Source organism: Doryrhamphus excisus, chromosome 8 (genome assembly GCF_030265055.1).
Source record: "Doryrhamphus excisus isolate RoL2022-K1 chromosome 8, RoL_Dexc_1.0, whole genome shotgun sequence".
NCBI classification, from domain to species: Eukaryota; Metazoa; Chordata; class Actinopteri; order Syngnathiformes; family Syngnathidae; genus Doryrhamphus; species Doryrhamphus excisus.
Window position 1 is genome coordinate 11,379,765 of NC_080473.1, and position 25,177 is coordinate 11,404,941.

Sequence of the window (25,177 nt, forward strand, 5' to 3'; positions counted from 1 at the left end):
CCAGCATGGTTCTGGTGTAAATTTTTACTGTAACTCGACATCAAGCGTAGACACATATTTTTAAACCTGCTGCGTGGAGATAATTCTACCAACGAACAACAGTCAGTATGAGACAAACTGTATTATGGTGGAGCCCAAGGGGATACACCCTTGCCGCTTTCATGTTTTTGATGCCTTGCTCAAATGCACCTTGGCAGAGCCAGAAAGCTTAATGGCGTCTGCCCAGCAATCTCCGCAATCTCCATCTTCCTTGTTCCAGAGCAGGTTTTCAGTCCCCATCTGTGTTAAGGCATTGAACTCCAACTGTTTAAAAAGAACGTCAAGATGGAAACTTTTATTCTTTTAGTCTAATGAACCATAAACCTCCAGCTTTGCCTGCCCTAGGGACTGCTGACTGCACGTTCTTAATCTCCTTCTGAAAAAGTAATGAATGTGAGAATAATTTAGCTGCTTAATGTTTGTTTCCACTCAACTTGGCACCTTGTGCAAGGCAGGAAGCTCATTCCAGACAATGATGTAATTTCTCATATTGAATCTGCTCAAGGCACAATGCAAACACTGTTTCAGCAGATCCAAGTCTCTGATTTTTAGACTTCAGTCACGTTGTGATAAGACTGGAGCTGGAGCCAAACATCACACACGGTGGGTTTGTGTTTCTTTAATGCGGGACTCAGAATGGCTGGTATTGGGAAAGGCCACTCAACCGACCACTGACTTCCTTTCGCTAGATGGTACTTTTTGTTTTGTCTGGTTTACCTTCATTTGCAGGGTGTTGCCTGTTCTCTGCTCCATTTGTTGAATAGTATTTGTATTATCATTGGATAAACATTACTGCCCTCAATACACTAAAACAGTCCAGTAGGTAAAGCACTCTTTATTTACTCATTCTGCTTCTTTAGTCATATTTCAGTGTTTATTATTGTATGAGTAAGTGCAAATTTGCAAATACACATGCTAAACAGTGATATGCCACATGACATTCTGCGTATGCTTCTGCGGTTGAAAGCAGTGAGAAAAGCATAACATTAAAGATTACAGTTCATTGCATGTGAATGCTGCTTAAATGAGCGTGGGACAGATTGCGTGCTGGCAGGTGATCACACCGGGCTTGCAGGGTGCACAGGAGTGTCACTGGGACCAAAGGCTACACCATTCGCAGGTGATAACCACAAAACCAGATGTACGCCATCTGAGGAAAGATGTTTTATTGAGATTAAAAGAAAGGCATTCCATTGATAGTTTGTAGTCATCCAGCGGAACTTTGCTTCTCCATACTCGGCATGAGCCATCCATTGTTGCACCCATTCTACCTTTTGAAAAGGGAAAGAAACAATGTGAGAAACCGCTTTAGCAACTTTCCTACAGGAATTCTCTGTGTCAGATAAAGGGGCTTAATTGAATAGAGCAGGAAGTCTAGGAAGTGTAAGTACGGGGGGTGGGTGGGCGGGCTCAGCGTCTCCTGACTTGTTGCTATTGTATAAAAATATTTGTTTTCCTGCAGAGATGCTTGTAGCCTTGTTGAGAGCACCTCAACATCAACTGCATGCTACTTTGCTGCAAGGCATATCCTATCTTGCTACTTTGACAGAAGAAAAGGTCGTCACCCTGCTGTCACCTGTCACAGGCATGTTCATTCCCATTCCCGCTGATTGATGTACGTAATGCCACCACCCGTCCACCCTGCTAAAGAACAGGCAAACACAAAAATGCAGCATTCCACTTTTTTGTTAAGTTTTTCCAGGCTTAGTGAAGGTCCATTGAGTGACAATGTGGTCATGGCCAAATACATTGAGTAGCATTTTTCTTTATATATTTTTCATATGTGACTCATATGAATAATAATAAATAAATAGTACAATCTTTAAACATGATTTACCATTTAGTTGGCTTGGGCTGATTATATTTATTGGCCTACGTACCTCTAAATTTAACATATTTAGAGCATGTTCACTGTGCATTTAGATTTACCATTGGTGTTATTATTCACCTAGGGTGTATTACGATGATGCTTCACTCTCAAGTGTGGTTACTGTATCATTGGCTGATTGGTTGATAAACTCAGTTGATGCCATATTCACCAAAAAACAGTCCCATTCACAGATCTATCCAGATCCTGCATTATGAGCAGCAGGTGGCGCTGTTTCCCCATCCCTGAGGTCACCAATGACAATGAGTGACAGCGCTGTAACCTGTGCAATGGTGTCCACAGACTAGAGAACGGCAGCATGGCCTGGTACGCATCCAGTTAGACTCCTTATTGGACGTTTAGGAACGTTGGCACATTCAGCCTGTTGGTCTTTGCTGTGGTTTTGTAGAACTCCCTGTCCCTGTTGATACACAGCCACATGGTCTTACAGAGTGCACAAGAGGAAATTTGATCCCCCACAGCCGCAGACATAGAATGTCACCGTCTTTTCCATTTTAGACCGGTTTGCGTGTGCGTGTATGTGTGCGGGCAAGGCCAGTCCTTCTAAGCAGTAACCTCCACAAGAGGCTTGTAACATCTTGTCCATGTTCTCTCTTCAATGTCAGGTTGTTGTATTTGTCAGAAATCCGAGTGTGCTTTACTGTGCTGACTCTATCTCATTTGTGTTACACCCTATGCAAGCTATTACATTAGTGCACTTGGCACACTTGGGAGGGCTATTAAGATTGGGATCATGTTGCTGTTTCGGTTCTTCCTCCCATGGGCTGACAATTAATTCTCAGCTGACTTCTGTTGCTTTGTTTGTCCCTGTGCTACGACATAACCAAGACATTCTCAATTAGTCTTGTTATGTGTCACACAGCTGAAGTTGTCATGTAGTGTTTTATGTCTCGCATGTCCAGTGTCATTGCAACATATATATATATATATCCATTTCTTTGTCCACTATTGGTACGCTTGCCGCTGGTAGAGGTCTTATATTAAGAGGAAGAGCACCAGACTGAGCCTTGCAAAGTACTGAGATGCACTGTGCTTAATAGTGAAGGTTTGTGGTGTGTTTTGAGTACAAATATTTATTTCAGTGCATACCACATGTCACCTCTCCTCCACACACACACACACAAATAGTTGTTGTGCTACTGTGGGCCTGGCACTGCCAGCTGGGCGGTCTGTGTTGAATGTGATGACCATTGTAGGAGATTGCTGCCACATTCTGATACTATAAAGCTTTCCTTTTTGGATTTGTGCTGATTTGGTTGGTTGATGGATGTTTTAGAGCCTTATTGTTCACTTACTTACATACTGTACTTGTGAAACTCCAACTTTAGTCTCATAACATTACACATTTTTCTCTTTTTTGTGCTGCCCTAAGAAACACCCCTCCGTAGTGTTAAATTATTACCTTTTTTATACAGTGTACTAATTAAAACTGAGCATTATTACTTCATATCGATATGCACATGGGTTGTTGCTGAGCGCCATTGAGTTTAATGTTCTTCATTCCTTGTCTAACAAACATATACATGCATTAAGTCACATGGAAATACACTACAGTAGAAGAGCTCTATATTTGTGTGGAGCGACTATGAAGGTCCGTCCTCAGCTCAGAGCCAACTTCACACAGTGCCTTGCTAGTGCTATCCAAACAACGTCTACATTCACACAGAGCGCTTACTTCACCACCTGCCACTGGCCTCGCCACAGAAGAAGTGCAATTCATTTTATGTTTCATAAAGGGATTCTACACAGAATTGTTTGTGGTGACTACACACGGGTCCCATATTATTCTATTTTTCAACATTTCTTGTAAATGGATGGAGCACACAACTGAGGAAGATGATAGATTTTCCTCACATTCGGTGGACATCAACATGCATATTGCTGTTTATAATAAAATCAAAGCTATAGTCAAAAGTGTGCATGAAAAATATGATGTCCACTAAGTGAGCTTTGTTGATTTTAGACTATTCCTAATATGTTATCGGTAAATGAATAATGTTTTTGGATTGTAAACAAATCTGTCGACTCCATTTCCTCCTGAGTTGAAATTTGCTTTCATCATGGACATTCAATCACAACATTATATAGTTTACTAATGACTTTTGTCAGCTTGTGGTTGCATTTCCCATGTCACAGGGGGAGCATTTGATGCGGGCTTTCCCTTGAGAGCTGCAACAAATCATCATCAATCAGCACGATGGCAGCTACCACCATCCAAGAGTAACAACACAGCATAGTCAACCTCGCAACTTGTTTATTTTTCAGTTGGGCCACATGTCCCTCCATTGTTTCTCAGGGCCCACAGGGGAGGACCATCATACTGTTTCTCCATCTTCTTCATCTCCTGGATGTAGAGTACACATTAAGACACAGCTACAAAAGAGAACCTTGCTATATCTTATCATTTTGTACAGGGGTGTAGCTATTGCAAAACATGTCATGTTTGATTGATACAGAATCATATGCCACATCCTCGAGACATAGTCGGAGCATAAAGAAGGAAGGAGACAGACCATGAAGTTCGAGAGTACAAATAAGTAAATCTAATGATTATGTTGTGCATTAGTAGGGTTTATTATATTGGTGTTCCAATCCCAATCAATGCAGGAGTAGGGGACACATGTCCAATATTTTTGAAGGGGTACGTACGCCACTGTAAAAAGTGAGGGAACCACTGCTATATAGAGTAACTACAAAGAGCTGGAATATCAGCTGGTCCAGTTAGGAGAACTGTAATTGGTTCATGACTGAGATGAGGCTGTTTCCTGAGGGAGCCTGTATGTCATGCCCTAATTTAAATGCTTGGAATTTATGTCAGAGATTGCTATATTGTACAGCCATTAAGACGATTGAGTCTAGTTTGACGTCTTTAGATTGCATTACTTAGTTGCTGGTGACTCGTATTTATAGTAAATATCTGTAAATTCATCATTCATGGTTCATGGCCCCTCAATTTGCAATATTTTGGTTGGCTATAGAGTAATCAGTGTACAGCTTGTATAGTTTTACTAACACTGAAAATGACTCAAATGTAGCCATTAAGGTCTAAACGGTTGCCTACACCCACACTTGGCAGTGCTAGAGTCACACCAAAAATATTGGTTTTGTGTTTGGATGCACTTTCCATAAGGAGGGAATGTGAGTGCATGATGTAACGTTGAGGCGGGCAAAGTAAAAACAACAATTGTTCCAATCACTATTTTGTCTTGGAGGTCATGATGTCATCAGTAAAGCTGCTACGAGCTATGTTCAGTCATGCTTCCCTTGTTCCCTTTCAACCATGGCTGTGTTTTTCCTCACAGACTTATGTCTATACATTCATCACATCATGCACTGGTTGCTCAAATATTTAGTCTCAATCATTTTTATATTTTATAAACTGAAACGTATATATCTTTTTTATTTGTGTATGAAGCACATGCACACTAACCTACAGGAAAAGCTCTGCTACTTTGTTGTAAAAGTGTGATCACCTTTTGTTGAGCTTGGATGTACAGTATTATCGTCCATATTGACATTGCTATTTTTTTTTCACTATGCCTCCCCTGACTGCACGTCACTGATGTGTCATGTAATGTGGAGAAGTGGAGTTATTTATTTCAATCCAACTCAGAACTTAGTCAGACAATATTGCAGACAAACGCAGAACCCATTTACATATCAATGAGAAAAACCTCCTTATTTCTTAATGTATGAGACAAGTAAGTTGACATAAATAGTTTGTTGGTAATTAGTGAACTCATTAGCATTGTAGTAATTTATAATTTATAGGTAATGAATATGAATTCATTGCAAGACATTTAAACAAAACTATTGCACACGTTTGGGTGCACCAACCTCTATGTAAGTACAGTGTTATGAATTTGTGTAAAGGCTGTGTGATAACGAGCGATACAGCTCATCAATGTGGCTGATCAGTATCCTGGGGGTGCTTAGTAGGTCGATATCGAAGTAGGACACGGCATCCGGTGATGGGTGCATAAATGTGCGGGACTCGTACCCTCTGCTTCCTCTTTCCTAACGGAGCGGCCTTAAAGCAGAAGCAACTAGACACTCTGTGGTTGACCTTCTCTGCCATTGGTGAAACCCTGCATGAGAAACATTGTGGTTCTTCACAGACGGTGAGCTTCATCTTTTTGGTTGTGGAACTACTTTGTTGACTTTTCTAGTGAAGAATATTTTGTAGGAGTACAGTAAAGGTCATTATCTATCAAACCCACAATGAGTTTTCGGCTGTAAAATTAAGCAAAGTAAATTGTAATTTTGTGCTCCAAAGGTTCCTCGATGGACTAACTTCTTCATGTTTCTATGTAGGTCGCACAACTGAGTTTGTTGGACATTGATCTCTACACTTTGGTTGTAGCACAGCAAAGCAGGTCACAACTGTCAATTGTGCTTAACCCTAAATCTAAATGACAAGTGCAGGCCGTGGGGGTTTTATATAATTATGTTAAGGAATGACCGTAAACGTTTAAAGTATGGAGGAGTGAAGGCAGCCATTATTCAAGTCCAGTCCAGTGTTTTAATTTGGTGCTTAATTTTTTTTTTCCTCCATCAACACGTTTTGTATCAAATGATATACCATTCTTCTTGTGAATGGTGTGTTGCTGCGACTTTGAGCTTTATTTATGGTTTTGCATCTTTCTCCTTGTTTTTAATCTGTCATATCTGATTACTTTTCATTTTCCAACTCTTGTTCTTTCTCATACTAAACCACTCATTCTCATGCTCACTCCCGGTGATCACTGAGATCACAGACTTCACTGTAGCCCCCACTTGCAATGGAGGACAGTGACCATGAGGTTCAGTCTTCATCGGATGAGCGAGACTCCTGTCCTGTCTCCCCATATCCTAGTGGAGGTCATGATGCTGACCAGGTACCATTCACTTTCACTTGTCCCTTGCACAGTACAAGTGTATCTACTTGTCTGTACTATGATTTTGATAAATAATCTATAGTCTCGCTTAGAAAATCAAGTTTCAACATGGTTTTGCCTTGCAAGCTTGCATTATCACAAACACAGATGATAATGTACAGTTAATGTACATGGAAGTCATCAGCTCAGAGTCACATGGCTTTCTCCTTACATTATTTATCTTTATGGTTGCATGGCTGCCTGAGAGCCGTCAGTCTTTGGTGATTAGCAAGCTACTGAGGCTACAGCTGTACTTTTGCTTGTGAAAGTTTGCATAATCTGCTCTCAGGATTTCACTCTTTTCATTATCCACCCTCCCTCACCCCAATCTCTCCTGTTCTTTCTCACCGCCTCATACATCCCGTTCAATCCTGACATGTCCAGCAATCAAGCCACTCCGATGACTTTGAGGTGGAGAACATTATGCAAGACCCCTGCCATCATGTAGGACATGACCACCTTGACCTTGACTGTGACCACAGTCCACAGCAGCTGCATCATGGCCACGAGGCCCATGATGCAGAATTGGAAGCTGCGGGCCAAGACCGCCCCCACACACCATCATATTTACGTCCCCCTGAGGCTGAGCCAGAGTCGGGTTATGAGGCCAGTGTGCCGCTGAGCAAAAGTGTGGAGTTTGACTTACCCTCCCCGGTCAGTCCCTGCAGGCCCAAAAGTCCATGGGCACGTTTTGACCCTTACAGCAATAATGAGGTAACATATGGAGGTGCAGCGAAGAGACATTTAGGGGTCAGTGTGTCTGTATGTGTGTGTGTGTGTGCTTGTACTTGTGTGTGTCATCTTAATGCATAGTTTATTTGTACCTGTTAAGCGGCTGGTCAACATTGACATACATGGTAGACCACTTTTCACTACATAAAATTCTAAACCCTGGTAGTAGAAAAAACAATTATTAATGCTGTTGTGGTGGAACGGGGAGTGATGCTTAGTACTGCTGTGCTAATGTTGACATATTTGTCCTGACAAAGTGCACATAATCTCACACTATGATGTATAGTAAGACATGTAAGCACACAATTCTCGGTATGTTGTGTTTTTTCAGGATCATGACAAGGAATATGTAGGTTTTGCCACGCTGCCAAACCAGGTGCATCGCAAATCAGTCAAGAAAGGATTTGACTTCACACTAATGGTGGCAGGTAACAATCCCATTGCAGTCTAAACTAATGAATCCCACTCTCTTACCTCGCTTGTCTTTTCGTGTTCTTATGTGCTTACAGGAGAGTCTGGCCTTGGAAAATCCACCCTGGTCAACAGTCTGTTCCTCACAGATCTTTACAAAGATAGGAAGCTGCTCAATGCTGAAGGTGATAACACCACAGCCTCAATTATTATTCATCCATTTAGTGCTTGGTTATTGTGTACCAAAGAATCCATACATCTAATTTACAGTATATTGGGTTAGGTTTTTGGAACCTATACAGTTTTTGTGTGTTGTCCGAGAAATAGTACTTGGTAGTACAGATTCGAGCCTCACCAATCCAAGTAGGTACCATCTCCCATGGAAAAAGAGGTTATACCGTAATTGCACAAGCAGGTAAACGGTGGGCTACATTGTGGTCGTCTGCAATCCTGCTTTTCATGTTATATGCGCTTGTTTTTGTGTCTCTCCCTTTTAGAGCGAATCATGCAAACCGTAGAAATCACCAAGCACACTGTGGATATAGAAGAAAAAGGAGTCAAGCTAAAGCTGACCATCGTGGACACTCCAGGGTTTGGGGATGCTGTCAACAACACAGAATGGTACTGTATATAGTGGGCGACGTCCACTCTACATTCAGCGTGTCCTCACAAGCTGTGGGACTGTCTTCTTTGTAGCTGGAAGCCAGTAGCCGACTACATCGACCAGCAGTTCGAGCAATACTTCAGGGACGAGAGCGGCCTGAACCGCAAAAACATCCAGGACAACCGCGTGCACTGCTGCCTCTACTTCATCTCCCCCTTCGGGCACGGGTAGGATAACGCTGCAGTGCTCTTTATGATACTGCTGTCCTCAACCCCCCCCCTCTGGCCACAGTTGACCAACTTGCTACTGCATGCCACGGGATGAATTCTGTATGAGCGCTGCTACTTGAGTGACTGTTCATTTCTAATGAATTCACTCTCCTCTTAAATAGTTAATGCTGCACTTTTTTAGCCTTCAGGTGAATTTACGTCGTCTTCTTTCAATCTAATCCCACTCAATGCTGACGTGCTACTTTTTTAAGCACAATAGCGCTGCAGTGGTGGAGAAACTGCTCCCCCTTTTGACAACCGTTGGCCCTTGCACGTTGCATTGCATCACAAACTACCAGTTTGCACATATATTGTATTTTTTTATTTTGCAGTCTCAGGCCACTCGATGTGGAATTCATGAAGGCCCTGCACGAGAAGGTCAACATCGTCCCGGTGTTGGCCAAAGCAGACACACTCACTCCCAGTGAGGTCAAGAAGAAGAAAATAAAGGCGAGGCTCCTTCATGTCATCTGTTTGTTACATCTGAGATCATCTTTGATTGTTTTCTTATTAACACACTCTCATTACTTATGTATATACAGATCAGAGAAGAGATTGATCAGTATGGCATCAAAATATACCAGTTTCCTGACTGTGACTCGGATGAGGATGATGACTTTAAGCAGCAGGATCACGAGCTGAAGGTGAGAGTGGGAAATGTATTTTAGTCTGGCCCCATAATGAAGGACATTTTTAAATGTATGACCTTGACAAGGAGCCTTCAAGTCAGCCTTCCTCCTCCCCTGCTCACATGGCTGTGATGATGCATTCCGTGTGTTGCAGCATCCTATCACATGTTTTTCTATTTTCATTTCCTGTAACAGCAAGGTGTCCCAATACTTTTGTCCTTCTAGCTTAGAAAATGTTGACACGCATGCATGGTTCTGTACTGCTCTACTTCCTGACAATCATTGTACATGTTCCCACTATAAGGAAAGCATTCCATTTGCCGTCATTGGCAGCAACACGGTAGTGGAAGCCAAAGGGAAGAGGGTACGAGGGCGTCTCTACCCGTGGGGGATCGTAGAAGGTAGGGACTCTCGTCAAGCTTTTACCATCACAGAATGCTCACTCGTTAATGAGTTTCTATTCTTCCCGCTGGTCTGCAGTTGAAAACTCTGCACACTGTGACTTTGTGAAGTTGAGGAACATGCTGGTACGCACCCACATGCAGGACCTGAAGGACGTGACCCGGGAGACCCACTACGAGAACTACAGGGCCCAGTGCATCCAGAGCATGACCCGCATGGTTGTGAAGGAGCGCAACCGCAAGTATGACACTCATTTCTTCTGACTAGGGGTGTCCAACATCCAGACTGGGGGCATTTGTGGCCTGCTTGCTTTTTGCTGGCCTGTAGTATTTTTTTTACAAATATTAAAAACATTACGAAAGATGATTGTCTCATGTTGTTAGTAATAACATGCCAGGCAGTCAGTCACAACAAAATAAGAATTGTGTGTGTAACATGTACTGTATCTGTGCGCAGTAAGCTAACCAGAGAGAGCGGCACCGACTTCCCCATCCCCGGCATGGGCGACGTCACGGACAGCGAGACGGAAAAGCTGATCCGCGAGAAAGATGAGGAGGTACAGCACACCGACCACCAAAAGGAATTGCATCACCACCATCACCACGAGCACCATGAGTCTGAATATGCTTTTGAGCATCACGGACACTTTGAACCTCAACCCAACCCTGAGCCACGCTTGCATCTGGAAGACGAGGCCCTTTAAGTGCCGTTAGCATCACATGTTTAGCCACAAGCACTCGTATACTCATTTCTATCCTACTCCTACTCTACATGCACGTATTCTCAATATTTATTTATCTATTTATTTATTTATTTATTTATTCTTCTTTTTCTCTGTCTATTGTCTTGGTGGTCATCTTGTCACTGCTCATTCTCACTAAATGTGTTCCTATTGGTCGTATTGTCGTTTTCTCACTATCTTGTTGTCACTGGTCATTTTCCTCACTGGTGGTCTTCTCACTGGGCTATTTTAAGTTTTTAACCATTTAACACTCCACCAGCAATACTCATCTACAAAAGCAATAGTTAGAATTCTGTGAATGTTGATAGCATTGATAGCCTCTGGCCTATTTAACATTATGAATCAATGGGAGCTGAATATTTGCTGTGTCAGCAAAGTTAAAGTCAGCAATTGTTGGCATAGCATGGAAACATCAATTTTTTTTTAGTATATTAATTATTTACGATTTAAATTAATACTCCCACAATGTGAGTGGAATAAGTGGGCCCTCATTAATGAATCGTCCTTGACCATTTTTTCACTACACAAAATTCTTACATGCATTTACAGTAACTTTGTGCTCCCGCTTTTTTCGCCAGTTTGCTATGTTTCTTAAGATACTGCTGAAGTGTCTAATAAAGTCACTTTTATTACGTTTATTGCTTAGTTAATGTGTTACATTACTAAGTCACGTTTGTCCTAATTTACATAAATTAACGTGCTCTGATGCCTTATAAGGACATGGCAGTCGAGTGCCTTGTGCACATAATACATTGTATTTAATGCTGGCCAGTCAACCCCCATCTTGTCATATTTTTAGTTTTGTTTTTAACTTTGATTTTTAATATTTTCACTATTCTCACCACCCTAACATGCCATTTCCTTATATGGTAAACAGGGGCGTAACCTATGCTAATAAGCAGCCGCTGGCATAGTGTCGAGTTGCGCGCAGGTGCCATCAATCAATCAATAAATCTATCAGGCAGAGTTTACGTCTGAATGCAAATTAGATGATTTTAAAAAACATTCTCATGAATTTATTGGTGAGTCGGGTCTATTTATCCAAACAAAGAGCACCGGCTTTTGATATTTAAAATAGTTCCGTTTATATAGTCCAGAGTTGACATGTTAGCGAGTTAGCTTTTTCCGCCATTATTTGTCCGCGAGGTGACTAGCTAACACTGACCACTTGTTGGACATAACGTTGTCCACTTCCACATTTTTAAATGTGATAGCTACATTGTTAAACTGTCTCTAATAGGTATTTAGTGTCACCCAATAGCTACATTGTTAAACTGTCTCTAATAGGTATTTAGTGTGACCCACATTCACAAAAGAGCTCTCAGTAGGAAATGGTGTAACGCTAGCCCACTACAAACTACCGTAGTATACTAATATGCTACATCGGTAATCAGTCAGCAGTACTGTATAGTCTTTAAAATATTGGGTTCTTCTATTGGGAATACCAATGTTGTGACCAGTGATTATTATTTGCTATTTATTTAGGAAATGCCCTTTTATCGCCACATTAATCACATTTATTCCATCAAATAATGACAATTGTTACTTTGAATAACCAATCCAGTATATAGTGTCAACACACATCCTATGTGGTTGTTTAGCTGATATGATGAGCTGGAGAAACAATAATAGTGCTTATTTTCCAATATCAGTGTAGGTCACATGATGTAGTGATTGATCTTTGCTGTGACCCTGAGTGAAGCATGTCATCTAACGCCATGTGTCGTCTGATCAGTTGCGGCGGATGCAGGAGATGCTGCAGAGGATTCAGGATCAAATGCACACTCAGAAGGACGCCTACTGACACATTGTGTCCTACGCTTGAACTTTGACCTTCTGTACTGTCCTGTCCCACTGACCTCATCAGCTGCCCATCATGCACTCAGGAGGATGAGGTAAGAACGCTCGATCCCCCCCTCCTTGTAAATAGGAATAAGGAAAAAAAAACACAAACCAGTGTGTCTGTCATCTGAGTCATGAAACTTTATTCGAAGGTCTGCTGCTATTTTGAAGCAAACCTTTCATGGTGCAGTTTTTACTTATCAATATCGGGCAATATGAATATATAAATGACATTTTATATGACAGATATCCAAATCTGTCTTTTTATTTGTTCCTCACTTCAACCTGCTTTATATAAGTTGAACGTTAGGACTGATGTATTAGTGGGGACCAAACACAAAAATGGCAACCTTTGTACGAAACAAAACAGATGTGCATCATTCATTAAAACTTCACTAAAATACAATTGTACAAATCTAATAGATGCAGCAGCGTAAGATCAACATAAACGTCTTACGTTCTTTCCGGTCATGTGACATGTTTGCATTGGACACTTGTTAGGTAGAATATCACAACTGCCACTTAGGCCAATTAAGAAAAATAAGACAAGGAACTGATTTGAATTCAAACAAAACTGTAAAGATTACAAGAGGTTTGCAATCACCGCTCTGTATTACATATAAAATACATGACGTCAGAAGAGACCATTGTTACTGTAAAAAAACACATGACAGAGCCTGGTGACGTGAAAAGGCTTTCTTGTGTTATGTCATATGTCTTCTGAAGGCCGCTCCTGCTCGCCACAACGTTATTTATGGGCATTGAAACTATTATATGCTTCAATGTATGGAGGGCAATGGACTCTGTAATCTATGCTTGATTGGAAATTAATTTTCCGCCTTAACGTACACTAATACTAACATTTTTGTCATCATCCTGGAATACTTTGCATTATGATATTGAGTTAACATTTTGTATGCTTCATTTTAGAAACATTGTGAGTACAAACCTCATTTGTTTATTTTTCTCTCTTCCTAAATAAGACATGACTTTTGGTGTGGATTGATATCATTCCCTTTTTATGTCCGTTTCCTCTTTGGACCATATTTATGTTTGAAATGTATAAATGCAAATTGGATGGCTGAAGAAAATATGCAAACTATTCTAATGACAATAAAAATACAGACACTGCATCATTTAATGTGTCCATTTGTACATTTTATTTCATTTTTTTGTTCTGGTAGGCATTATTTTGTCAGGTATGTATGTACTATGTGTTATGTATAAGTTAACTCCCAAAAAGGTGCCGTGTTGTGTGCTGTTATTTTTCTGATGAAAGGCCAAAGTCGGTTTGTATAGCCCTGGTCTAATGCTTTGAGGATGTCTGTATTAATATACATTATGTATGATAGCATGGCTTCCAATGTATTGGGAGATTTACTTTAGTGAATAACTGTGTAAATTGAAGGTGATGCATTCAAATGCTCTGGTGAATGACTAAAGAGACAAATCTCTTGACGTCACGTTTATGTAAACAAAAACAATCTGAAGCAGACATTAGCAAACAAGTTTATTAAGTCATGTTTATATATTTTTTCATATAATTTTCCCAGCTTTTTACATCATAGTGAAATGTAAATTGAGCCCAGTTTTTAGAGGCTATTTAGCAGTATAACTTTCTCCATAGGGAAAAAAACGGGTATGTTGTTAATGTCCTCCATGTATCAGAATCCTCTGACAACTTTTAGACATTTTATGTTGAGCTCCAACATGTTTTCAAACTGAATTGGTTGCGTATGTAAAGCGCAACAAGGATGACCGTTTTTGTTTTTGCGCTTCCAATCCTTTGTGGAATCACAACAAAAAGACAAACCTACACAGTTAGCACGAGTAACAGTGCTCACGTGGGTGTCTGCACTGCTGCCTCCCTCTGCTCCATTTAACATACATGGTCCCAACAAAACACATCACATCAATGTACACTCAACATGAGAAGTTACAAGCAACAGCCAAAAAAACTAAAGTTACTTAACATGATTCTTGAATATATTTTTCATAAAAAAATGATAGGTCTTGTCCTCAATCTTGTCACGAGTCACAATATAGAGCTCAATATAGAGCGCACAGCATGCCGTTAAGTGCTATGATAACCACAGGTTGGATGCTCATCATGGAGGTTCACAGTGCTAATACAGGACAATAATAAACAGCATGAGTGGCTTCCTTTCCAAAAAAAAGGGCATGAAATGAAACTGCCATTGTCAATCTGACCTTAAATGCAACACGACTCCTTGCTTGATGGGTTGTCAGTGGTGACACACGACTCTAATCCAAATTGTATTTACATTGAAAATCATTACGTTTAACTTGCTTTTCACTTTGAAGCTAGTTCAAATAATAATAATAATGCCCATATTTTATAACCGCTGTCACGGGAGGTTTATCATCATGTACAACTGCACTGGATCATACACGGATAAATGTGCAAGTCAGATTACAGTGGATGCTTGGTTAGCATCATTCATCCGTTCCAGAAGATTGTAAATACATAAACAATGAGTGAAAGGGATAAGTTAACATTTAAGGTTACTTTTACCTTCATTGAAAACAAAGACATGATGTGGCAGGAAGATCAATATGTACACCACCTTCACGTTTTGCTGTGAGTTATTTCTTGAATTCCACTTCTTTTGATCAATGTTGCAAATAACCCAAAATGGAGCCCGGGAATGTTGCATGAAAGGTGAGAGACTACTTTTTTGACAAAAAAAGCAGTTTCATTAATGCACTTGTATTAAAAACACAAGACGCATGCTGTTTTGGATGCTAACCGGAAAATGTACACAAACTGGGGCAAAATGATGGTGTAGATTTTCAAGGTTAACAAAAAAACACAGAAACAGAGGTTCCACTGTAGAATAAATTCCTCTTGTCAATGAAAGGTGGGCAAGTATCTTTGTAGAGGCAGTTTTTGATTGTACTGGTGACTTGAGGCTGGTGAATATTTATCAGAATGTGACAAACTCCATATTTCTTCAGTGTAGGTGTTACTATGCCATTAGGGGACAGCAGGGGGAGCCATTGCAGCATGCACGTCCCGGAGGACTGCAGCTCCAGTGCATCAAGGATCATTTGGTCCGTAATTTCGATGTGGCCCAGCAGCATGGGTGTGTTCAGAGGAAGGGAAGGGACAGAGCTAGTGGTGGGTAGAAATGTGCTATTGGTTCATCTTCAACAGGCTACCTCCACCAGGACCTTCCCAAAGTGTCCTACAGTTTCACTGTATGAAGCAGTAAACATCACTGTTATACAATAATGAGCGGTGTGTGTGTGTGTGTCACAGACTGCTGGTGGACATGCTCTTCCTACATTCTGTGGATCTTTCCAGGCAGCCATGGCTAATGAGGCGGCCTGCGCGTGGTTGTCCTTCTGCTTCGAAGAGTCTTTAAATTCAGGCCAGCTTCAGAGTGCTGATGGGGAAGGAGGGCATGGTCACCATGGTGACGGGGTTGAGAACAGTCTGACCCACCAGCTGCGGGTGATGCGCCACCATCGTCTGTTTGCCCACGATGGTGGTCGGCTGGCCCGCCGCCGTACCGTTGACGTGGCCAAGGGTGTGCGCGAGGTGGCTGATCAAGGCGGGCTGAGTGACGGCCACGGGTTGAGGGTAGAGGGCGGGCAGGTGTCGGCCCAGGTGGGCCACCGGGTGCACGGTTATGTGGCTGATGGGTGGCTGGCCAGGTGCTAACTGCACTGAGTTGGTGGGAGCCGTGGGGGTAAGGTGGGCTATGTGTTTGGGTCCTGCCGTCTGGATGACGTGGTTGACCGCTTGGATGACAGACGGGTGGGAAACGGACGCGTGGGCAATAACTGTGGGGTGTATGCTAGGCTGGGCGGGAATGGAGGCCGGAGTGGGGGTGACAGCGCCACATGTGGTAGAAATGGGCGGGGCCACAGGCTTGGATGGCGGTTGTGGAGTGGGTGTCAGCTGGCGTGGAGGCTGCAAAGGGGCTTTGTGCTGGATGGAGATGTGCTGGTTGATGAAGGAGGGGGCAGGAGTGGTCTGGGTCAAGGTCTGGGTGGGTGTCGGCATCTTATGGAGCTCAGCTTTATGGACTTGAGGTATGCTGGGTGAGGGGCTCTGAGGTCTCATGGGAACGTCCTCGTCCTCGTCTTCATCCATGACATCTTCACCTTCTACAAGTACACATGAACAACAGCAATGGTACGGTGTTCGGTGCATGATAATGGGAGCTCATTTGGCCAAACAATAGTACGATTGTGACAGTATGGTAATATTTGTCCCATGACGACAGTAACATGATATTTGTTGGACTGTAATGATAGGCGAGGCAGTATTTGGCCCATAATAATAATAATAATTGTATCATTATTTGGCTCACACCAATTACAGTATGTATCACGGTACATGCCCCGTGGTAGCGATAGCATCACAATATTGGGCCCACAATAGTGATACTACTGCAATATTGGGTAAGTACGTATGTATATACAGTATATACTTTACAGAATAATAGTGACAGTATGTTGTTATTTGGCCCATGATGCCAATGGTAGCATGGCAATATGTGGTGCAGGATGATTTTTGTCCTGCTATGCCGTGTGGAGGCTGACCTGAGGCAGTGGAGGTGGAGGCCTGGTCCTCCTCAGGCTGCACCGTCTGACGGAGCACACGGTCGATCTCAACCACATCCATCCACTGGTTCAGCTCGTTTTTCAGCTCCTCTAGTTGCTGCTGCGTGGCTATCTTCTCTCGGGCGAGACGCTCCATGTCGTGCTCGTACTCTTTCTCCTTACGCTTCAATGTCTGCAAGAAAGCCAACGTGGAAAAGACGTAAGATTATTTGGTCGTTAGCACGCTGCTACCTGCTCCCTGGATGATAAAGATGGGTGGGGTCATTATGATTCTTTGGAAGGTGGACAGTTCTGTATCTGTATCTTTATCCAGATACTCACCATGATTTGCTAGCTGTCCTACTAGTTAGGGTCTAACATCAGCCATTTTGAAACCATAGGTCTTATAAAGGGTGTTTTCCTTGGGAATGGACTGTCCAACCCAAATATAATGACATTTAAGTTTTGGCATAACCTAATAGAACAGCACCAGGCAAGAGGAGGTGTGGTGGGAGGAGCTGAGCTTGTATGGAAAGTGGGTGGTGCTTCCAGGCAATGACTCTCTGACCCAGTTTCCCCCGAAGCAGGCCGGTCATCTGACACACAACTAAACACACTTCCTCAATCAAAGTTAAAAACCTGGAAGAACATTCCCCAAAGAGCAGAGAGTACCTCCAGTATGACCCGAAGGTACTAATGTTTCACTACACGTCTACATCCATGTGCCTTGCTGAAGAGAACAAAAACAGCACAATGTGAAGTCAAGTTGCAGCAAGTCGATGAGTCAGGGTCATAAAAGCATTTCCTGATCGGATGGACTTCCTGCTTGTGCTCATTCTTCATTGGTGTGTGTGCGCACATCAGGTTTATGGTAAAGTGCATGTGCGAGTCAGTATTTGTCGAAGTAAAGGCCACGTTTTGTCAGGCTGTGCACGTACTCGCGACCACATGGGGAGTCAATAGAAAAACAGTCGGGCACCTGTCTTTAGTGGATTAGTGGTACCATGCTCAACACAACACAGTACAACCTCTCCTGTTGTGCGTACCATTTACAATGTTATTCTATATAACATATGTAGTATATACAATTGCACTTGTATGTTTACAAATGTTAACATGTTACTTAAGAGGGTGAATAAAGGTTTTGGGTTTTGAAGGCAACAGGAATTATTTCAATTCCCTCATTTCCAAAGGGAAAGAAATACAAACTGTTTCCTGGTTTGTGTTTCCAGTCCCCAACATGACACATTTGTCATCGCTGGTTGTCATGGAAACAGCTCAAAGCTTTCCTCGTGTCAAGCAAATAGTGACAAAATTATTGTCCTTGACAAACAATAATGCGCTTTGCAAAATGATAGACACATGGCCCTCCCTCTCTGCACCGTGCAACAGGCGAGTCAGGAGATGGTCGAGGTGCTCCACAAACAGAGACCCACTGAGCTGGTGTGTACGCACACGCACAACATAGATGCGCGCGTGACCGAGCGTACGACAACAAATGTTCTCGTCGCCACAGAAACGCACGCAACCCGAGAAGCCGCTCTTGAAGCAGATGGCTCCCACAAGGCGTCCTGCTAATCGTGTCACCGTGTTGCTGGGACATCAGGTTCCAAGTACCTTTTGTCTCCGCGCACATGACGGACACGCCGCCCCACCTCTACCTTGTGTGTGTGTGTAAATCTAGATCTACACAGGGATAGGCTGAGAGTGTGTGTGTGTGTGTGTGTGTGTGTAAAGGTAAACACACTTGCTGTCACAAGCAACGCAAGTGGCGTGCACATGGCTCACAGAGAAGCAGAGGGGGGAGGGGCAAGGCAGGCCACTTAACTTGTGTAGAGGACAAACTGTGCTGTGCGTCTGGCTCTTCTTAAAGGGCCAGCAGCAGCAGGGCGTGAGGCCACGTTGCAGACATGCTGCTGAAGCCTCACGTCTCGGCCCACAGCTTGGCTGGTCTTGTGACTGTGTGCTGACCCTAAAGCCTCCTCTTGCTGCGCCTTCCAGCACAACACTTCACGTGGTCACGGACAGCTCACAATCAAAGCTTTGTGTGTAAAATCACCAGCTCTGGTATGCGAAATGCGACAGAAAAAAGTGCAGTGTAGTGTTTCTAAACACGTTACTTCTAAAATAGGCTATTTGGTGTGATTGTATGCTAATGCCGAGGCTGTGAAATGATAGCATTGTTAAACATTGTCTTTTACAGTCAGGCTTTAAAGTAATAAAGTAGTAACAGTCATTTTTACAGAGCCCAGTGAACACATCTTTGTGTAATTTGTGCAGCAGAAACACGTTTACTGTTGTTGGGAGGAAGGAGAAAGCCAGCCTCGTGCTTACCGCTCTGCTTTGCCTAAGCCCGCGAGTACGCCGGGTCCTACTCTGCTGCTGCTGCAGCAGCACCGGAAATGGGGGGAGCAGCACGGGGGGGTGACGTCACGCGGCTCAGACTAGCCATGTGCTCACTCTTCATGTGGCCTTAAAAGCTCAGTGAGGCCGGGAGGGAGGGGCGGAGCGGGTGGGAGGACTTCTACTGCAGGGAGAACTGTTTTACTGCTTCTAGAGACCTGTATGCTTTTTGGACGACTCTTTTACATTAGATGCTAACAGGAGGCAACGCAGCAGACTGGCACACGTCCATGGACGGCTTGTTTGGAATTGTATATGGTGTAATACTTCAGCTACATATTTTTCTTGAGGGGAAACATTTGGGTTGGGCACAAATTTTTTGATAAATGAGCGTCATCACGTGTCTGTAAAGAAACATAAATGCTCTGTTATGTCATTTTGCAGGGCTTGTGGCCTCTTGTGACCATCTCAGTTCTGCCAACAGAAGAGATAAGAAAGCACATCAGCTGACCCTAAAGCCTCTTAAGTCAAACCTCACCTGAGCTACTAACTGTGGGCTTACATGTGTTATTCATGTGTGGATGCTTCCAGATAAACATTCATACATGCTCAAATATATGAATATGATGCATAATATCTTAATAATAAAGGATGGCTAGCTAAAGGTGAGACGGTGGCAGTATGGTATCTTGGCATCCATGTAACATCTTGATAAACATCCCATTATATTGTACAAATTTCATCATGATGCCTCTCACCGTACTGAAGACTGCAATGCAATATAGTCAAGTTGATCCTTATCAAAACCTTTTATTTTGGTTTGGTGAAATTATCCACACAAAATGACGTGTTCTTCTATTTTAAGTAACAAGTTGAGTTCCTATTCATCACTCACGCAATAACGGTGTCTAGGCTGTCGTATTTCTGGCCCCTTACTATTTTGTTTTGAATCTCTGGTGTTCAGTTGTAAAAAAAAAAAAAGAAGGGGGGGGGTCACCGCCCTCCCACCGTGCTGCCTCATCAGAGAGGGAGGGAGATAGGGTGACAAGCTGTGTACCCACAGTGCCCTACTTTCACTCCATATTCACATGCAGCTTCTTGCCTGATTGTTTTCCCACAAGTCCTTATTAAGAGTCTTATTGTTATTGCGTGCATAGACACCACAACTCCACTGTCTTTGTGGAGATAACATCGTGTGTAAGAAACAGAAGATGTGTGTCAGTCTTAAGCCGTGCCCCACACAACCTATAGATAAGATACAAGCATGATCCTCACTACACACAGCACCTTTGTGGTCTGAAAGCTGAGGAGAAAAAGCCCAGCTGTGAACCTTTGGACCAGCTGTTGCACACATCATGAGTCATAAACACTCATCATGTTGGGAGTTGGGTAATACAGCTCTTAGTGCCCTTAACGTGGGTCGACCATCAAGGTACTGTGTGTGGTGCCGTGAACGTCACTTAGTAGATGTCATATTGTCATATTGCAACGGTCGTGTTTGCTAGCAAATGCTAACTTGGACGTAATAGCTTATGAAGACAACTATTGGGGAAATATGTGTAATTACACCATATTCAATTGCAATCCTCTTCCAAATCACACTCACTTATTTTCATTAGAGACGCGAGATGCATTCATGGACACTCAGAATAGTGTTTACTATGCATGTATGTGTGGTCTAAATAAACAGAAAGAAAGAAAAACCAAAAGTGGATAAACGTATCACTCACTAATGTAACTGTTACTACTTAGTACAATAGTATGCATTCAAGTGTGCTCGGAAATCCCAGAAAATACAACACTGACAATGTGAAGTCAACTTGGTGCCTTTGAATGCAACTCTTCATGACTCCTAATAATACGGTTAAAGTGTAAAATCAAATGCTGTGTAGCTATTAACTCATTCACTGCCAAAGACATATTTATACGGTTGTTTGCACGAGCGGCACAAGGAGGTGCTGATGAAACTCCACAATAGAAGAGAGCATGTTTGGTGCACTTTAAAGCAAAAAATAAAAGTTAAGTCTAATCAGTTTAAGTTAAGTCTAATATTTTTTTTGTATATACCATCTACTATGTAGCCCAAGAACACAATTCTATGTGCCTTAAAAAATCTAAATGTCTGGAATTGAAGGAGTTAAATTTAGACAAATAGATTTTCAGACGTTTTATCTTTTAGCTTGAGTTATAAAAACTGTTTTTTGAGTTATAAAAACATGTCATTTTGATACAGATGTTATATTATGTTTTAATTGGCAACCAAGTCAGTTGTTGTTACTTTTTCAGGCTTCTGATTGGCCAAAATGCGCATGACAGCCGGTTAATGTGTTTATATGCGGAGATTTTTTTTCTTTAAATCACAGCACTAGTGTGTAGAATAATACTTGTCCAGATACTGCATGATAATGTACACCTTATGCTCTTACCTGGATGTACCTCAGAGCACTTCTCAGCACGCTCAGATTAGAAGTCTTCTTCTCATCGATGTTGGGAATGTTCTTCTTCAGTGTCTCGAAACACTCCTTCAAGTGGGCTCGCCTGACGGACAAAACACACACTTGAAACAACACACCGCTGGGATTTGAGTTGAGCTCTAGTTCAAACACGTCCTACAAGAATCACGTGCGTTTAATAAAAGGAGGACTAATAAAGAGGAGGAGGTTGACCTCACCTGTTCTTCTCCAGCTTGTTATGCACTTCTCTTGTTCCTGCCCTGTGGGGTCATATACCATAACACATTACAACAGGACCACTTGCATTATTTATTGTTTTTACTTAATCATCACTTGTATGAGTGAAAGGAAAACTGCCCATCCACAATCCTTATGTGAGACATGAACACACATCTTTATCTCTTCTGTGCGTGGTAAAGATATACAAACGTTTAAAAAGACCCAGCTCATTAGCTTTAGCTTGGTTAATAAGCAGGTTATCTTATGTAAATGGAGCAATCGTGGTGTTGTTTTGTCTTTTCATCCCATTCTTACTTGCCTCTTTATCTGTTTGTATATCTTTAAAATGCACAGAAAAGAGACTCCCATAAGGATTGTGGATGATGGGTAAAATCCCAGTTTTCCTTATAGAATATTAAATAAGATGTCATTTGGTCATGATTATTGTTTTTACACAGCTGTGGTTAACTTCTTCTTACACTTGCACGACAGCTGAGAATATTCAATTGTTTCTTCAAACAGTTTGTTTCAAAATAAAGTAGTTTTTTGTGTTTCATCTTGACAAATGCTGATCTTGTCTGATGATCTTATGGATTAGATTAGCTCGTCATCACAGACGCATTCACACCAAGGACAGGATGATTATCATGTGGAACTATTTCAATGTAAAAACTCTTACCCTCCGGGCCTTTTCTTGAGGTCCAGCAAGCGTCCGTCGTCAGGACTCCCTCCCCGGCTAGTGGGGCTGTTGGCGAGGGCGGCCTGCTGTAGGGCCTGCTGCGGGGATGAGACGATGGAGCCACAATACTCTTGTAGGAGCGTCTGCTGCTGTACGTTAGTGTTAGCGGCTTGGGACAGGATCTGGGAGGGTTGATTCTGGTGGTTCTCTCTGGGCTGCTTGTGGTTCAGGTCGTCGGGTTTGGATGGGGGAGAGCGTGGCGGAGCAGGGACACTTTGCTCTTGAGGAGAAGGCGGTTCCCTTTTGGGGGAGACCGCTGGTGGAGCGACCGGATGAGACAGCATCGCCACTGGGAGGGCAGGTGGGTCTGCCGGATTGGGTGTGACCACCGGGATGGGGATGACTGCGACCTGCATGGATGGGGGAGGCAGAGAAGGGGGCACGGGGGCCGGGGGACGCTCGGAGGGGAGCACATCTGCTTTAAAAACATTGTTGATGTAACCCATGGAGGTGTAGTTGTTCAGATGAATGCGACTCTGCTCCGTCAGCTGATCCAGTCGCAGTTTTTCTTTCAGCTCATCCTCTGTGGAAGAGAGCGAACGCATGCGTCATCTCTGTTACACACTTACACACAGGAATCGCACCACCACTGGCATGCACCTGCCCTGTTGTCTGTCCAATAACATTATTCCTAATCGCCTTACTGGGCCATAGCACAGCTCAAAGCGCACACAGCAGCTACACATGAATTAGGGAGTTAAGCTCAGGTGATTAATAACAAACGCAGTCCTGTGATCAACTTGTTTACACTATTAAAAACCCCAGGGATGAAGTTTTTACTGCACAAACAAAACTGAAAGATCAGCTTCATGTTAAATTTAGTAATATCCAATCACATTCACGTGCACTCGTGACGTATGGATTTGATGAAAGCCTGGGTCTGGTTGCTATGGCAGCTGTGATGTCAAACATGGGCCATGGTAACTGGAATTGCACCCGGTGTCGCACTTTTCAATCCGATTCAATGCGTGTGTGAATAGCGGGTAATGTTTGGTGTACATGCCTCCTGCCCCCATACGTGGCAGAATCCAAGGATTTCCAAGTTAAAAACGATTATATAACTGCAATACACGGAAAAGCTGTCCTAATTTCCTACATGCAGTGACCTGCTCCCGTAGCTAGCAGCTCTGAGGAGGCTGATGGCTTCTTAAATGGCAGAATGTGGCGAGTACGATGATGTGTCACTCCAAGACATGCTCGATTCATGCTACATCATAATGTCTATATTTATATAGAAATTAGATTACGTATTATTGGTTTGAGGAGCACCTAATTAAGCTATTTGAATTCAGTTCGATATATTCAACTGTTCACAAGCAGGCATGAAGCTGTTTTCTTCAAAAGGTTTCAAATCTGTGAGGTAGTGACTCATCTTCCTCGTAAACAATCTTTGCGGAGGGTTTGCCCGGCGCGCACGTGGTGAAAAAGGCGTGGTTTTAACGGAGTCTTAAGCAATAGGGGCGTGTCTGTCAGGTACACGTCATCGGTAGACGGCGCCCTCGGCGGAGTTTTATTTATTTTCTCTAAATACAAACAAAGCGAGGTTGCAAATTGTGGCGCACTGACTTGTTTGAAAGCTCACGTCCACGTCGTGAGTGGGAGACAACACGGGCACAAGTGGCGGGAACATGACAGGAAAATGTCATTTGATCCCGGCCAAGCAAAAAAAAAAAAAAAAAAAAAAAAGAGCTTGGCACTCCGGTGACACCGCCCCATTAGCATTATTACCCCTTTCACAACGTTACTAGAAGCACGACAGCTTTGCTTTGCAAGCAAATACAAAACAATCCATACAAAGTGTTTGTCAATAAAACCATATAGTGAAAACAAACTTAAGGAGTAAACGTATGGCGGCAAAAATGCCAATAAACGAAAGCATCTTACCACCTGCTCTCTGTTGCTGGGCTTGCAATTCTAAAAACTTGGCGGCTTCCAGAAGCGTTTCGATGCTCATTTCGGGTCCCCTTAAGGAATACAATCTAAGGTAAAAACGAATAAATGAGAGACGATGCAGTGAACGCCTGTGAAGGAGAAAGGGTGAGATCCCCGCGCTTCGGAGGCAGGAACGGGGTAACCGGACACCCCCCGAGTGGAAACTAGCAGTAGGGGGGAGAAGTTCCAAACAAGATGGCGCTCAAAGTAGTAGGAACAAATAAGGTTTGTGAATCACGCAGCGCTAGTAACCGCCCACTGACAGCAACACTCCCTCTGTGAGCACGCCGAGGGACTGCTACAAAACACGGAAATTAGATCCCGGAATGGATGGACGACTGATGTTACGAAAAATACATAATTTAAAAGATTTTAGCGATGCGCTAACAGAAGCTTGGCCACACGCGACTTTGTAAAAAGTATTGCTACAATTAATCGTCGT

General features: G+C 42.8%; 2 protein-coding genes across 4 annotated transcripts; one reads left to right on the top strand and one right to left on the bottom strand.

Moving 5' to 3' along the window:
* Nucleotides 1-5,219: 5,219 nt before the first annotated feature.
* septin4b (septin 4b) lies at nt 5,220-13,628 on the top strand. Of its 2 annotated transcripts, none has more exons than XM_058080865.1 (12): nt 5,220-6,048; nt 6,685-6,804; nt 7,228-7,557; nt 7,907-8,003; nt 8,085-8,171; nt 8,484-8,607; nt 8,683-8,817; nt 9,192-9,309; nt 9,402-9,503; nt 9,793-9,889; nt 9,969-10,131; nt 10,347-12,340. In XM_058080865.1, exons 2-12 carry the CDS (start codon nt 6,709-6,711, stop codon nt 10,591-10,593), a joined length of 1,596 nt encoding a protein of 531 aa, XP_057936848.1. In that variant the 5' UTR covers nt 5,220-6,048; nt 6,685-6,708; the 3' UTR covers nt 10,594-12,340. The 2 variants fall into 2 exon arrangements, with proteins under 2 accessions (XP_057936848.1, XP_057936849.1); XM_058080866.1 differs by adding an exon at nt 12,368-13,628 and having other exon boundaries at nt 5,240-6,804; nt 10,347-10,446.
* mnta (MAX network transcriptional repressor a) lies at nt 13,266-24,967 on the bottom strand. 2 transcript variants are annotated; one of them, XM_058080864.1, is made up of 6 exons: nt 24,691-24,967; nt 22,744-23,326; nt 22,064-22,105; nt 21,819-21,930; nt 17,050-17,242; nt 13,266-16,611 (listed from the first exon to the last, which is right to left on the bottom strand). In XM_058080864.1, exons 1-6 carry the CDS (start codon nt 24,755-24,757, stop codon nt 15,866-15,868), a joined length of 1,743 nt encoding a protein of 580 aa, XP_057936847.1. In that variant the 5' UTR covers nt 24,758-24,967; the 3' UTR covers nt 13,266-15,865. The 2 variants fall into 2 exon arrangements, with proteins under 2 accessions (XP_057936847.1, XP_057936846.1); XM_058080863.1 differs by having other exon boundaries at nt 24,688-24,966.
* Between the last annotated feature and the right edge of the window lie 210 nt (nt 24,968-25,177).